Genomic DNA, 14,904 nt, shown 5'->3' with positions numbered 1-14,904 from the left:
CTTTTCTGTCCTTGCCACATCTTTGCACATCTAGGACAAAACATTGATAAAAGACATGTAATAGGGTCACTATCACAGCCAGACACATGCACATACACACAGACCTGACACATCCTGGCTGTGAGAGTCACACACACACACTCTCAGCAGAGCTGTGTCCCATTTCTTTTTGTCCATGGTGGCCTGAGCTGGTTTGTTCTTCCACGTAGTTTAACCCTCTCCCCTCAGAAGAGGCCCAGAATAAACCACCTTGTAGAAGTACTAGCTCGACTGTCTTAGGATGTGATGCAACTGCTCGTCATATTGTCAGAGTCACTTGTTGATTAATTATTAATGCAATGTAGATTACTGGTTTTACACTTTATTTTCAGAATCAACAGTTATGATTGGAATGTTTACTCAAAGTGCTCAGACCATCCTTACTAACTTGTTTTGGTGTGTGTGTGTGTGTGTGTGTGTGTGTGTGTGTGTGTGTGTGTGTGTGTGTGTGTGTGTGTGTGTGTGTGTGTGTGTGTGTGTGTGTGTGTGTGTGTACACATGTCTACCCCAGTCATTCAGGTCCCTGCCTCAAAAACCACTGTCTGTTGACCTGACAGTAGAGGAAGGTCAGAGGTTAAAGGTCATCTACGGCTCCTTGTCTGGTTTCCACGCCATCGATGTGGACTCTGGAACGCCGTACGACCTCTACCTGCCCACACATGTGAGAGTCTGCTCAATATGTTTCACGTTCAGCTCGTCTGTCTGCTTGTCTGTCTGAAGAATACGTGTTCAGGGTTATTTGTATATGTATGTGTAAGTGCTTGTTCTGTGATTTTATGTTTCTCTCTCAAACAGAGAAACGTACAATTGAAGTCTACTAGGGGTGTCATGAAAACCATTTTGGGGGTTTTCGAAGCTTCGTTGAGAAATATTTGACAATATTCAAAGCTTCAAAAGAGGGCATGTGGTTACACTGTAGTGCAGGAGTGAGTCCTTACACCCTGGCATGATTAAATGTGACCTCGTCTTGAAGTCGATGGGTTTTGTGAATGGGGTTTTGGTTAGATGCCTGAAATAAGGTCTGTGGTTAACACAAGCTTAACAGGTTTTAAGGTTTTGTTCTGCAATATAATATATGTCAGTATAAACATTTTGAAGCTTTCACGTGTCTTAAAGAAGGCGGTTGCTAACAAGTGGCTAAATTAATCTACAAAATGTCATCAAGCAGACTAGTCTGCCTTTACAGCCTCGTTGTGTGTATTCACTCTCACATTTGTTCGTTTTTTACTTCTGATGACTGCACTCATGCTTTAAAAATCAAACAATTCGTGGAGATTATCTCGCTGAACAAAACATGTATCGTTGCAACAGAGTTTTTTTTACAGCAATAATCCATAATCCATTTGAAGACTCCCATTGGCTTTTATTTGAGGGAACCAGTACTACTCTAAAATATGTCATCCCTGCAGCTTACTCCTTACGTAACAGAAAATGTATCACCAAAACATACAGGCCGGCTCACTGTAGGCCAACTGTATCAATCTCTCACCCGTAACGCTTACACACACTGACAGACAGACAAGAGATGGAGAGAACCTCCTTATCTTTACGAGCATCAGTCGCCACTCATAGATATACAGCTGCTGGAAATAGTTTATTTCTCTTGGTGGCTGGTTGTGTCGGAGTAAAAAAACGTTACGTATTTTCACACGGAGAACCCTGTGGCAGCCAATCAGGCTTGAGCTACGATGATCTTTTTTTTTTCACTTGCCTCTCTGGGCCTCCGTAGAAAAGCTCACATAGACAATAAATAGTGGATACTGTGACATTAGATATTTATAGATCATAGAGTATGGAGACCTCTGAGGTTGTACATGATATAGATCGTATTCTCTCTATTATAGCTGACTGTTACTTTGTCTTTCCATCATCGCCCGGGATCTCTCTATTCAACCGTATCACCTCACTCCACTCCCAGGATGCACTTTTCCTCCCCCTCTTCCTCCCACTCGCAGTCTCTAGATGTCAGTCATTGCTCTCCTGTTTCCCTCTCTCCTCCTCCCACTCGTCCTATAGCTGTCAAACACTTCTCTCCCTCTCGTTCAGTCTCCTCCTCTTTTCCTCCCACTCTGTCGGCCAGCGTGGCATAGTTTGTTTGCTCGTTTTTCTCCTCATTTTGATCTTCTCTTTAGCTTCATTTCTCTCTCTCTCTCTCTCTCTCTCTCTGTCTCTGTGTGTGTGTGTGTGTGTGTGTGTGTGTGTGTGTGTGTGTGTGTTCTGTCTGTGTGCAGGTAGAGCTGACTGGCGGCAGAATGTTGTGACTCATGTTCACATTTCCATTCAGACGTTGTCTTTTTTTTTTTTTACCACTAGTATGGCATTTTGATCTTTCGGTTAAAACTGTAGAGATGGATCAGTGAAAGCCTGGGTGCGTGCATGCTGCTCTTCTGTAGATATTGTAGATGGTTGATTGATTTTGGACGACTTACTGTAATCCTGAGACGTGAAAAAACACAATCTTTCCATAGACAACAACATAAAACTTAACAATAACACAAAGACCTGATCTGGTTGGTTTGTTCATTTATTAATTGATTATTAGCTAAACTACTGGCATGGCTCACAGCATGGCAACGTTGGCCTGTTGGTCGAGTCAGTTGGACAGTCAGTCCACTACAAAGGTCCAGATTAGAATATCTCATCAACTGTTGGATGGATTCCCATTATATTTACCAGAGTATGAGACTTAATGACTTCGTTGACTTGTCAACCTTTCCTTTCGGGCCATCTTAATATTATTTAATTTGGCCAAGTACTGGTTACCTGATTTTTTAGGGTCCTATTCCCTGACCGGTGAGCTACCCGGATCCTAACTACTGGAGGTCAATGCCTAACCTTAACCAATCATCTCTGACTCAACCAGCTACACAGGGCGGGCTGCAATACTAGCAGCAGGAAAATGTAATTTAAATGTAATACCCGCTAAACACCAGCATGTTGGCATGTTAGTGTGCTAACCTAAGCATGCTAACGTCTAGCGGAGAGGTCCGTCCAGGCTGACATCTAAAATGATATTTAAAGTTTAGAGTTGTGAAAAATTAGCATGCGGCAGCCTAAAATGAATTACAGAGTTTATACTAGTATGAGAGTTTTCATCCATCATTATAACTTCAGTATCTATAGCAGTATATTTATAGCAGACCCGCAGTAATTACCAATGGGCTTAACACCAGAGCTGCCAACATCAGTCTGTAATCACAGTACGACGTGCTGGTACTCACTTCAATACGTCGTCTCCATTTCTAGTTTCTCCATTACTCACAAATAATAAGAAAGTTCGTGAATACTTTGTGGCTAAACATGGCAAGCATTTCATGTTGGTAATATGTGTGAAATGTTTTTCTTAGATTTAAACTTCCTTGAGTCTGTGAAGCGTTTTCCATCTCTACCTCCAAAAAGAGGTTTGTGCAAAGTGAATTTGTGTCTTTAAATTTGAACAAATCGCCCACTGCCTGTACAATTAGAGATGGAGCAGGTCTTTTTTCATTTGTATGTGGGCAAGTAAATCTAGCTGTAGCCTCTGGTGAGTCACATTCTGACACATCTGATAAAATATGTTTGTTTGTTTTTAAAGAACTAGGAAAGTTTGAGGCTTTTAACTTTGAGTATTTAAACTGACATTTTGAAACCCTTTTCTTGAGCCTGTTTTTTCATACAGTCAGTTCATGTGCTGTACCACATAGTGCTGTGCATACCCATGGTGTTGAGTGGGCGGCTGCAGCAGAGAGCAGGGTTCCTCTGGTTTCTATGGTTTAATGCTTTATTTAAAGATTTGCCTCAACTTTCAATCATTTTATGAAAACGTGGCGATGAAGCAATTTTCCCAATTTGGGTCTCAGCCATAGTTCAAGACACAGAGGTCAACCTGATGACTTTTGTGACTGACTAGACTGAAAGTGATGGAGTTCTTTGGGGGAAATTACATCCACAATTTAAAAAATACTCCTTACTATTAACTTGGATGAAGGAGATTTCTTCTACATGTGTTTCTTGCCTCTCCAACATTGTTGCGCTGTGGAAGGGTTTTATTGCCTTCTCTGTCTCTCATTCATGCTCTCAACACCTTTCTCTTGCTCATCGACACTCTCTCACACACACACACACACACACACACACACACACACACACACACACACACTGCCCCAGACACTCTTAATGTGTGCTATTTATTCACATAGGGAGTTGGAGCATGGTGGGGGGGGGGGGGGACTTACATATGAAAAGACAAAAATACATCCCTCCTGTCCTCCTTCTCTCGCCATCATTAACTGAGTGTGTCCTGACCTCTTTCTTTTTTGTTTTTTTTTCTCTCTCACCTCTTCTCTGGTATATTAAGCCAGTGTGCTCACCGCTCCCTTCTACACCGGTGCCTTATACTGCTGCTGTTTGCGATATCATTTCAGCTCTTCAGCCTCCCTTTTTCCATTTCTCTCTTACATATACATCCAAGCTTTCAACTCTCTTTCTTACACACACACACACACACACACACACACTCCGGGTGCTTTTAAACCCACTCACTTACACCCAGACATCTTCATACTGTAGTTCACTTTATGTGTGCACTCTTGAGGACACTTCACACCTTCTTGGTAGCTGTATATCCATACTCAGACACACACACACACATTTTCTCTTCTTATGCACCCATCTTTCCACACACACACACACACACACACACACACACACACACACACACCTACAACAACAGTATTCACTCACAACTCTGATTTCTACTTCCTAATCGCTGCTGAAGGCGATTCACCTACTCAAAAACACAATGCAACACTCACCCAACACTTGAAGAAGCACACACACTCACACATCTTCCACAGTCGCCTGCGAGCTATGTAACAATGCTTATTCCAAGGCAAAGGATTAAGATCGCGCTGCGTCTGTGGATGCCTGTTCTGATGCTCAGGATTGTGGTGGCTCACACTCTGGTACAGTATGAAACACGCTCACATCAACTCTATTCATCCACTTTATGGAACATAACCAAACTGGAGGAGCTGAGAAATGTTTGTGAGCTGGTTAGAGACATGTTTGTGAGCTGGTTAGAGACATGTTTGTGAACTGGTTAGAGACATGTTTGTGAGCTGGTTAGAGACATGTTTGTGAACTGGTTAGAGAAATGTTTGTGAACTGGTTAGAGAAATGTTTGTGAGCTGGTTAGAGACATGTTTGTGAGCTGGTTAGAAAAATGTTTGTGAGCTGGTTAGAGACATGTTTGTGAACTGGTTAGAGACATGTTTGTGAACTGGTTAGAGACATGTTTGTGAACTGGTTATAGACATGTTTGTGAACTGGTTAGAGACATGTTTGTGAACTGGTTAATGACATGTTTGTGAACTGGTTAGAGACATGTTTGTGAACTGGTTAGAGACATGTTTGTGAACTGGTTAATGACATGTTTGTGAGCTGGTTAGAGACATGTTTGTGAACTGGTTAATGACATGTTTGTGAACTGGTTAGAGACATGTTTGTGAACTGGTTAGAGACATGTTTGTGAGCTGGTTAGAAAAATGTTTGTGAGCTGGTTAGAGACATGTTTGTGAACTGGTTAGAGACATGTTTGTGAACTGGTTAGAGACATGTTTGTGAACTGGTTATAGACATGTTTGTGAACTGGTTAATGACATGTTTGTGAACTGGTTAGAGACATGTTTGTGAACTGGTTAGAGACATGTTTGTGAACTGGTTAGAGACATGTTTGTGAACTGGTTAGAGACATGTTTGTGAGCTGGTTAGAGACATGTTTGTGAACTGGTTAGATACATGTTTGTGAACTGGTTATAGACATGTTTGTGAACTGGTTAGAGACATGTTTGTGAGCTGGTTAGAGACATGTTTGTGAACTGGTTAGAGACATGTTTGTGAACTGGTTAGAGACATGTTTGTGAACTGGTTATATACATGTTTGTGAACTGGTTAGAGACATGTTTGTGAACTGGTTAGAGACATGTTTGTGAGCTGGTTAGAGACATGTTTGTGAGCTGGTTAGAGACATGTTTGTGAACTGGTTAGAGACATGTTTGTGAACTGGTTAGAGACATGTTTGTGAACTGGTTAGAGACATGTTTGTGAACTGGTTAGAGACATGTTTGTGAACTGGTTAGAGACATGTTTGTGAACTGGTTAGAGACATGTTTGTGAGCTGGTTAGAGACATGTTTGTGAACTGGTTAGATACATGTTTGTGAACTGTTTAGAGACATGTTTGTGAACTGGTTAGAGACATGTTTGTGAACTGGTTAGAGACATGTTTGATAGTGGCTGTTGGATGAAATCTCAGATGAGTGTTGCCATGCTTCAATGCAAAAGACTTGCATTTCCTAATAATAAACTAGCAGTAGGAGAGTTTTAGTCACCTCCTTCAGGATATCATTGAAATTCATATACAAGTGACCTTTGGGCTTCAGTCAGAAACTTCATTTTAGTTCTTATTAAATCTCATATTTGTTCAGCAGAACCACATGTCACTCTTTTTCTATCTACTCAGAAAAGTGTATGTCATTGCATTTCAGGAAAATCCAATCCATCCCTCTCTGAACTTTTTTGTATTTCTTTTCTTTACAAATGTAAATGTATTTATCACTTTGTATTGCCGATGTGTGAACGGATTATAACGTAACTTAAAAACTGAGACGTTCTCCGACAGATGTTTATAGAGTGTTTTGTGGCTCTTCAGCTCCGCTATAGTGTGCGTGCGTGCGTGCGTGCGTGTACAGCTAGCTGGCTAACCTTAGCTTGCTAAGTGGATATGTTTTTCAATGGCTAGCTTGCCAATTCACTTCAACAGCTAACATATTACATTTAACTAATTTATGTTTTATGACAAATGGTGTTGATTTCAGCCAACAATAAATTATGTAACGGTACAAAGCAAAAGTATATAACTAATAATTGCTTTCTACTAGCCAAGAGTGATGGAAGGCAGGGTCAACTAACTAGCTAAATGTTACCTAAGCTAAGGTTAGCCAGCTAGCTGTAACTTCAATGGGTCAATGGAGTGAGAGTGGGAACAACAGGATGCTGCAATTCACTGAACAGCCACCAGTGTCATTAATAACAAGGGTTGTTCTGAAATTCCAGATAGTAGTGTCCAAAGATTGAAACACACTTAACTGTTTGGGTTTGCACTCATTTGATTGATTTCTTTATTACTTTTTTTATTGGGAAGTTTGAAATAGTGTTGATTTTGTGCGTTTGTTTTGTAGATCCAGGGTTCCATTCGCCCCCACGCCATCATCATTCTGCCAAACAGCGCTGGAACAGAGGTGCTAGTTTGCTATGAGGATGAGGGCGTCTACATCGACACCTATGGCCGCATCACCAAGGACACAGTGCTGCAGTGGGGGGAGATGCCTGCGTCGGTCGGTAAGGGTCACTCATCGTTGTAACTTACTGATTCTAGATCAGCAGCTCTCCCGAGCACTGACAACCTACCCTGAACCAGATTCTGTGACGATGGATTTGGGACATGGTGGGCTAAAAATACAATAATAGTGATTCTGTGTGTGTGTGTGTGTCTGTCTGTCTGTCTGTCTGTCTGTCTGTCTGTCTGTCTGTCTGTCTGTCTGTCTCCAGCCTACCTTCAGTCTAACCAGGTGATGGGTTGGGGAGAAAAGGCCATAGAGCTGAGGTCGGCCAACACAGGGAACCTGGAGGGAGTTTTCATGCACAAAAAGGCCCAGAAACTAAAGTTTCTCTGTGAAAGGAATGACAAAGTAGGAGTTCAAGTCTTTAAATATCAGTTTAAATGCACAGCTGTATTAATATAAAACGTGTAACATAATTCCTGAACCTGTGTATCTCTTCGGTTGCAGGTCTTCTTTGCCTCTGTGCAGTCAGGGGGCAGCAGTCAGATTTACTTCATGACTCTGGGACAGAACTCACTGTTCAACTGGTAACGACTGGACCTGTTACTCTGGGATCAACTGGTGGTGTCTGGCTTCATCATTCGGGGGTTTTCCTGGCGATGCCTTTTTATATTTGCGCCGTCTGATGCTCATCTCCGTGGATGCTTGACCCCAAACAAAGATCAATGAAATATTCCTGGATCCCACAGATGAGTTGATCACAACTCCAGCTTGAATCCATCTCTTTATCCTTGAATACTGCAGCGACACCAAAACCTGGACCCTGAAGTTCACTGCCGCCTCAACCATCCACACAAGCACTAGTGGGTACATCTAGCAGTGTCAGCGTCCGTACAGAGGAATGTTCTCATGCCTGATCTCCATAGTTACCCCGGAGTTTTTCCCGGCAGGATTCAGGATGCAAAACCATCACCACCACCAGCGTGGCAGAAGTAAAGACTCCTACCATGTCCTGTTTCATCCATATCGACCTGGAAGCAAAAAACGATTGAGTTGATTGCGTGGCGACTTCTAATGAACGCCAGTGAACATCTGGACTCAAGATCCCATCCCTCCTACTCTCATCTGTGAGCACTGGAGTCCACAGTTCAGTTTGTTCCACATTCAGCTCACATCTCTCCCGGATCACTTAACCCTCTTTTTTTCTTTTCTCTAAAGAAAATCAGTTGCTCAGCTATTAATGTCAGTTCTTAAATTATATTAGCTTTAACAAGGCCTGGCAGTGGTGTGTTACTCGATCAACTGAATCATCTGATGAAGTCTTGTTCTCCCAGTACAGACCAGAGCTGTCCAGCTGGTTTGTCTTCATGTAAGCAAAATGTGTTCAAATTCAAAAAAGCAGAGGAACACAAGTCCTTCATTTGCTCCATGGACATCATCTGGGCATTTCCAGAACTGGGTCGAGACCTAAATGTGGACCAAGAAGGACAACTACTCCATGTCATTCCACATGTCGTTGTAACTGCATGCCATTTCTTCCCTAATGATTCTTTAATCAATTTCCATATCCATGAACCACCCGTGTCTGCAATACCTCAGCAGTGTTATTCATGAAGGCCTTCAGCAGTGTTTTCTTCTTCACTGCTACAAGCAGACATCAAGGACCCAAACAGATTAGTCAGTCACTATACTGAATCTTTATTCGGTTGATTTCCATATATTATTAGACCGTGTTATGATATTCTCTATCAAATGTTATATTATTGAGAGAAGAGTTCCCTTTTTTCTTGACTGAGGTTAGATTCAGTCAGTTATGTTTAACTGTCACTATACCTTCCACGTGAGCCTTATAATAAGGCAAAATGTCAGAATTGAATCACTAGGCTATTCATGATGTCATCCCGGAAGTCCATTTTTCTCCATGTCGAGCCTGAAATCAGTTGGCAGTTAGGCCTAAATGATTTCTTGGGATACTTGCTGCATTGCACACTTTGCATTAAAATGATTTGAGTAGGTGTTTTTGTAACATAATCTTAAAACAGTACCTCACCAGTCCCAGTTTGATAATTCTGTCCACCACACATCTGGACCATTTTATTTTGTATTGTTCCATCATAAGGACACAAGTAGAGATACAACTCAGCTCCACCGTAACAGGCTTAGAATTATTTTCTGCATCTATTTTGTACAGCTTTGGATGTCTATATTCTTGTAAGATGCACTGTTTTCGAAATATTTTATAATTGACAAGCCATCTTTAGGTATGTGTACAGAATTATGATCAGTGCTTATGAATGTGAAACTCCATCCATCCCTAAAATGTTGTTTTTACGACCTATGAAAACAACAGAAGAGGTTGTGAACATGAACATGAGCTGTTGATGGTGAACTTGAAGATCAGGTCATGTATCATATAAATTTCTGTCTGGCTCTTTGCACACTGGCCACATTGTACATGTTTTCTGTAACATATCCTCTTTTGAAATTACTTTTTTTTTGGGGGGGGGGGGTTAAAGTGGAAACAGTTCAAGCCATTCTGTATTCAGTATTGAAGATATAACTGATAGCCTTTGGATTAGTATTTCTTACACTACCCAACATGGGACTCCCACACTTTGTAGTTTAGCCTGGATGTGATGAGATGCAATGATCTGGGCCTGTTGTATAGTTTGTTTCTGTTACACAAAGAGCGTCAAAGCAAGAGAACCAAGATAAAGGCTTTGATATATTTGCTCCCTTGAATCCAACCGTGTAACAAATCACAACTGACTGATTTCGATCCATTTCGAAAGTTCAATGTATATATTAATATACACTATACAAAAGATGCCAACTAGACCAACACATCAGACACAACGATGGGTCTCGCTACATCACAACAAAAATATATGCAATTTAATGTTGCTCTTGTTCATATATTTAATAGCTTGCATGTATGCATTAGAGAGGGCTGCAGTGAAGAAATAATAGGTTTTACCTTCAAATGTGAATTTGCAACTTGTCCATTTCTGATCCATTTTCATTTTACTGTTTCATCCATCAGATTTTGTTCATCTTCGTTATGTTTTATGTCACATTATCCTCATATCTCATATTTACTCTTGAATGTTTGTGCCAAATGTTTTATATTCAGTGATACTTTGAGTTTTTTTCTACGAACTTGATAGAAATATTGCAGCTGGTTCTGTGAGCATATTTTAAACTGGACAATGAACTTTCTGTTATTACCAAATTTCACACAGTGTTCGTTGATGGTGGGAAAGTGAGAAACCAGAGCAGATAGATCATTAGCATGGCTACAGAGCATGGAAAGGGCAAACTAATGTTAACAGGCTAGCAGACCTAAACTTGATAGCTAACAGGGGCTAAACATTTCAGAACCAAGCAAGCTAGCTTACATGCTAGCTAACTTTGCTAGCTAACATGGCTAAGATAGTAGAGAGGTTTGGCTAGCTGCAACAAAATACTTTCTCTCTTTATACGCAGTTGCTTGTCTGTGTGTACAATTTGACACAACTGTATTTCAAACACCGTAATTGAAGATATGTCAGATGGCAAAAGATATTTTTCCAAATACATTGATTTCAAACATATTTTTGGGATGATGGAAGGGAATTTATCCATATGTGCAGCTGACCGCAACTGCAGTTAAATGTGATTAAAATACATTTTTACCACTCAAAATACATTTTGAGTGAAAGTCACTAAAGACACAAGTGTTGAAATTGTTATTATAAAATCCTCACATAAATGCATTCCGATATCTTGTGAATGATATCAGACACTGTGCTAGCTTGGGGTCAGCTCAGCACAGACAGGTTTGGCCAGGTTCCTGACCCAAGACCCTGGCCATGATAGTCCAGACAGGACCGGAAACTAAACTACCACAGTGGTTCCACCTTGTGTTCAGTTCTAGCTTACATTTACACAGACAATGTACAGTAGCTAGCCTGTATGTGCTGCACTCCACTATCTAACACGCTCTCTCCCAGATGTCTGGTGGTCAACAGTACATGTTTGCACAAATTTGTCCTTTCATTAATCAGCCTTTTGATTTAACTTTTTCATCACAAAGTCCAAATTTGTGCGAGTGTTGTCACAGTCTGATTCCATCTCCCTGCTTTCTATAGCAGCAATGTAAATGTTTGAGCACCAATGGTTATGCAGTTATATAGCTACCATCAGATGAGGTATCATTTGGCAAATTCATGAATTCAGTCTTGTAATGAGTGATACATGAAAGTATATGAATTTTGAAAAACAGGTTGTTGTCCTTATACTATGGAGTTTAAGCTGAGAACAAATGTTACATTGTTTGATTTGTAAGTTGATTTTCTCTACATTGTTTCACTTAAAAGCCCATAATCTAAATGTGCCAGCTTTTCGTTCATGTTTCCTCTGCTTCGTTCTTCATCCTGCTTTAAGAAACAACATGGAAATCAGTTCTGTCCCACGCCACTATCGCGAGCCCAGCGATGCGTTATGCATGTGGGTTAGTCCACGTGGAGACACAATGACATGTTTTTGTGTTTTCCTTGTGTCTCACTCTCTCTATGGCTGTCCATTGTCTCTCTTTCTCTCCATCCACCACCAGCCCTGTTAAAACATTCTGAACATTCATTTCAATTCTTCCATGTGAAACATACCATTACCCATCTATATTCCATCGATTACCAACTTAAAAGTATCAACAGTGTTAAATCAGACCACAGAATTGGCCCAACTCTGGTTTTTCCTGATTGGTGGGATGAAGAGCGATGCAGATAAAACGCTAACACGAAGCAGCTTGAATTTGAGGTACAACGTCCGCAATTATGTGTTAAAGCAAGACAATGTAACTTTGGCTGAACTGTGACTTCAAGACGAACAGCATAATCGTGGCACAAGTAAAAAAGACTCATAAATGAAATGGCTATGTGAAGCTTGCTAACATTAGCTACCATTGGCCACCATAATCCTCTGGTCATACCAGACCAGGTAAGGAGACAAAATACCTGAGTATTGTAAAGGAATCCAGTGTGTCAATTTTCTTATTAATTAGAGGAAAAAAGCGTTATTTCTGCTTTTGAGAGATCGTTCTGCGCTACTGCTGTTATTGTTTTCAGCCTGTGTACGAACAAATGTCTGGATGAGCTGTGCAGTTCTGAAGAAAGTGTGTGTGTGTGTGTGTTTGCGTGGGAGGGTGTGATGTAGATGGGAACAGGTGTTCAGCAAGCAGTAAATTCAGTCTGCAGGGGAAGGAAGGGCAGAGTTAGAGGAGGTAGTCGGTGGCTTGAGTCAAGTGTCGGTTCACAGAAGGAACATGGAGGTTGCTTTGAATATTTTTTATTGATTAGTTCTTTGCTTTAGCCTCAAACGATCCTCATCGAAAGCTCAATTTAAGAAAACGGTGGGGGGAAAAGAAGCAATTCATTTAACCTGCTAACAGATGGGCCTGCTCTTCACCAGAGGGCGCCAAACTGCACATTTGCAGCTCTGCAATATGGAGTTTTCAAGCCATTCGACACACAGTTGTGTTCTTATTAAGTTGTAAATTCTAAAGACACCAAATATTGTATTGACAAATATATATTTAAGAGTTTATATTCCCCTTGACCATATCATTTCTTGCATACTGTGTTTTTATTCTGTGCACTGGACCTCTGTTTGATGCATCGTGTACTGTACCCCTCCTGCTTTGAGATGAGAGACGGTGAGACAACAATAAATATGATAAGCGGTGTGCTGTTGTAGTTTATTGCTTCCTGCATCTTTATTTCAATATACGGAAACCTTAAATCCAGTCACCTTCTGAAACACAGTGGTCTGCTGAACCCAGCATCTGTCATTGTGACAAAGGATTGACCTTGTTGATGCAACAGCAGAAGCATTTGTTATTTAGATTTCCTTATGATAACACGCTGTACTTTTTCTGTGAAATGGTCTCTTCAAAGCTACCTGTTATCATTCTGCCAGTACAAATAATACTTTACAGTGTGATTACATATTGTAAGGAAAACTGCATATTAAACATATTTCTTCATCGTCCATCCTCAAGGATTTCTATGGAGGGAATTGTAGTTTTCTATTACTTTGATCAGACTTTCTACCCACTAAGTGATTTGGGACCCAACACCTTCAAACTCATGATGGCCAATCATGATTTGGATTAAAATGCTGCTGAATGTACATTTGCCATGAGTTCTGCAAGTGGAAATTAACATAAAACGAGACCAAGAGTTACATTGTTTGCGTTAGGACCACTGGCTAAACATTAGCTATCAGACCAAATGGGCTTTGACCAGCACTGAATTATGGGAATTGTGTTCTAATACCCATACTACCATACTATTTAGTATGCTGGAGAAAGATTTAGTATGACCTGATACATATTATGTAAAACGCAGTCTCAAAAAAAGACCAGGATGTTCTACTCATAGACTGTATATATGAAGTGGACGTATTCGTGGTGACGTCAACCATACGGCTTTGAAGCCTCAAGTTTGGCATTTTGCTCATTGCCATCTTGGTTTTTTGCACCAGTAAACATAAGTGACCATATCTAGACTGAGGAGGAGTGACGTAGAGACGCCGTATACGGCTCTGGTAGAGACCTGTCAATCACAGTAAGCCTGCCCTAAAGCATCCCCTGCTTTATGGGCTGTTTGACTCTAAATGGACCATAATGTACTAAATGAACATCATGCTGTATCGAAGAAGACTTGAAACTAGAGATTGAGACCATAAACTGATGTTTACAATGTTTACTGAGGTAATAAATCAAGTGACAAGTAGAGTCCTTTTCTCATAGACTTCTATACAACCAGAGAAGTCGCCCCCTGATGGACTTTAGAGAGAATGCAGGTTTAAAGGCACTTCGGGATTGGCTCAACAGTGCGTACTTTGTGTAGGGCAGCTGCAGTATGTACTGAAAGAAAAAAGAATAAGTATGCTATTTAGCTTACCGGGTGGAGCTTATGAGTCTCCACCCGGTAACAGGAGCTTACTGGGGGTCTCTTTAGTAGGCAGGAGTTTCAAAATAAAAGCTCTCAGACCGTACAGGTAGGCTTCTGGAGCGCTGAAAACTTTTAAAATACAATCTCATTGAGTTTACTTCTTTTCCTTCTCTCTGTCTGTCATTGTTTCTGTCTTTTTATTTCTGTCTTATTTTACTGTAAGTTCACAGCTTCTCATGCACTTTCAGATTTGTATGGGTCAGTAACCTCTAAGGGGTTTGCAATATCATTTCAGGTAATGCCTTTTCTAGTTGTTTCTGATATTTTGTTATGTGTTCCACTGCACTGCAGGTGCATTCAGCACTAACTCAATTGGTTTCTGCCTTCATTGGGGTTAGCTTGAGATCTGGGTCAGGGTCAGGCATCAGTTATGAGTAGGACATGGCACTAAATGAAATATTACTATCACTATACCTTCCACTACACTCTAATGGTTCTGTTTGTGTTGGTGGTTCTCTGTGTTTAAGATAGCGTTTTAAAGAAGGTCTCTTTCGGTCTCTTGAATCTCTCATTTCCAAAGGTCTCATCTCACGTGTCCCCTGAAGACTC

The 14,904-nt window shown here is 40.8% G+C and overlaps 1 protein-coding gene across 2 annotated transcripts in view; it reads left to right on the top strand.

Moving 5' to 3' along the window:
• si:zfos-2326c3.2 (mitogen-activated protein kinase kinase kinase kinase 4) overlaps positions 1-13,082 on the top strand; it is a 54,909-nt gene extending 41,827 nt beyond the window's left edge. For both annotated transcript variants that reach the window (XM_068714206.1, XM_068714205.1), the window contains exons 30-33: positions 551-700; positions 7,259-7,418; positions 7,629-7,768; positions 7,868-13,082. In XM_068714206.1, coding sequence (XP_068570307.1) covers positions 551-700; positions 7,259-7,418; positions 7,629-7,768; positions 7,868-7,951 — 534 coding nt within the window. In that variant the 3' untranslated portion in view covers positions 7,952-13,082. The remainder of the gene's footprint in view (positions 1-550; positions 701-7,258; positions 7,419-7,628; positions 7,769-7,867) is intronic.
• The last annotated feature ends 1,822 nt before the right edge of the window (positions 13,083-14,904 follow it).

This window comes from Cebidichthys violaceus, unplaced genomic scaffold, assembly GCF_023349555.1.
Source record: "Cebidichthys violaceus isolate CVI_PGR_0920_01 unplaced genomic scaffold, fCebVio1.0.p SCAF_2, whole genome shotgun sequence".
NCBI classification, from domain to species: domain Eukaryota; kingdom Metazoa; phylum Chordata; class Actinopteri; order Perciformes; family Stichaeidae; genus Cebidichthys; species Cebidichthys violaceus.
This window is presented reverse-complemented; position numbering and strand designations above follow the sequence as displayed.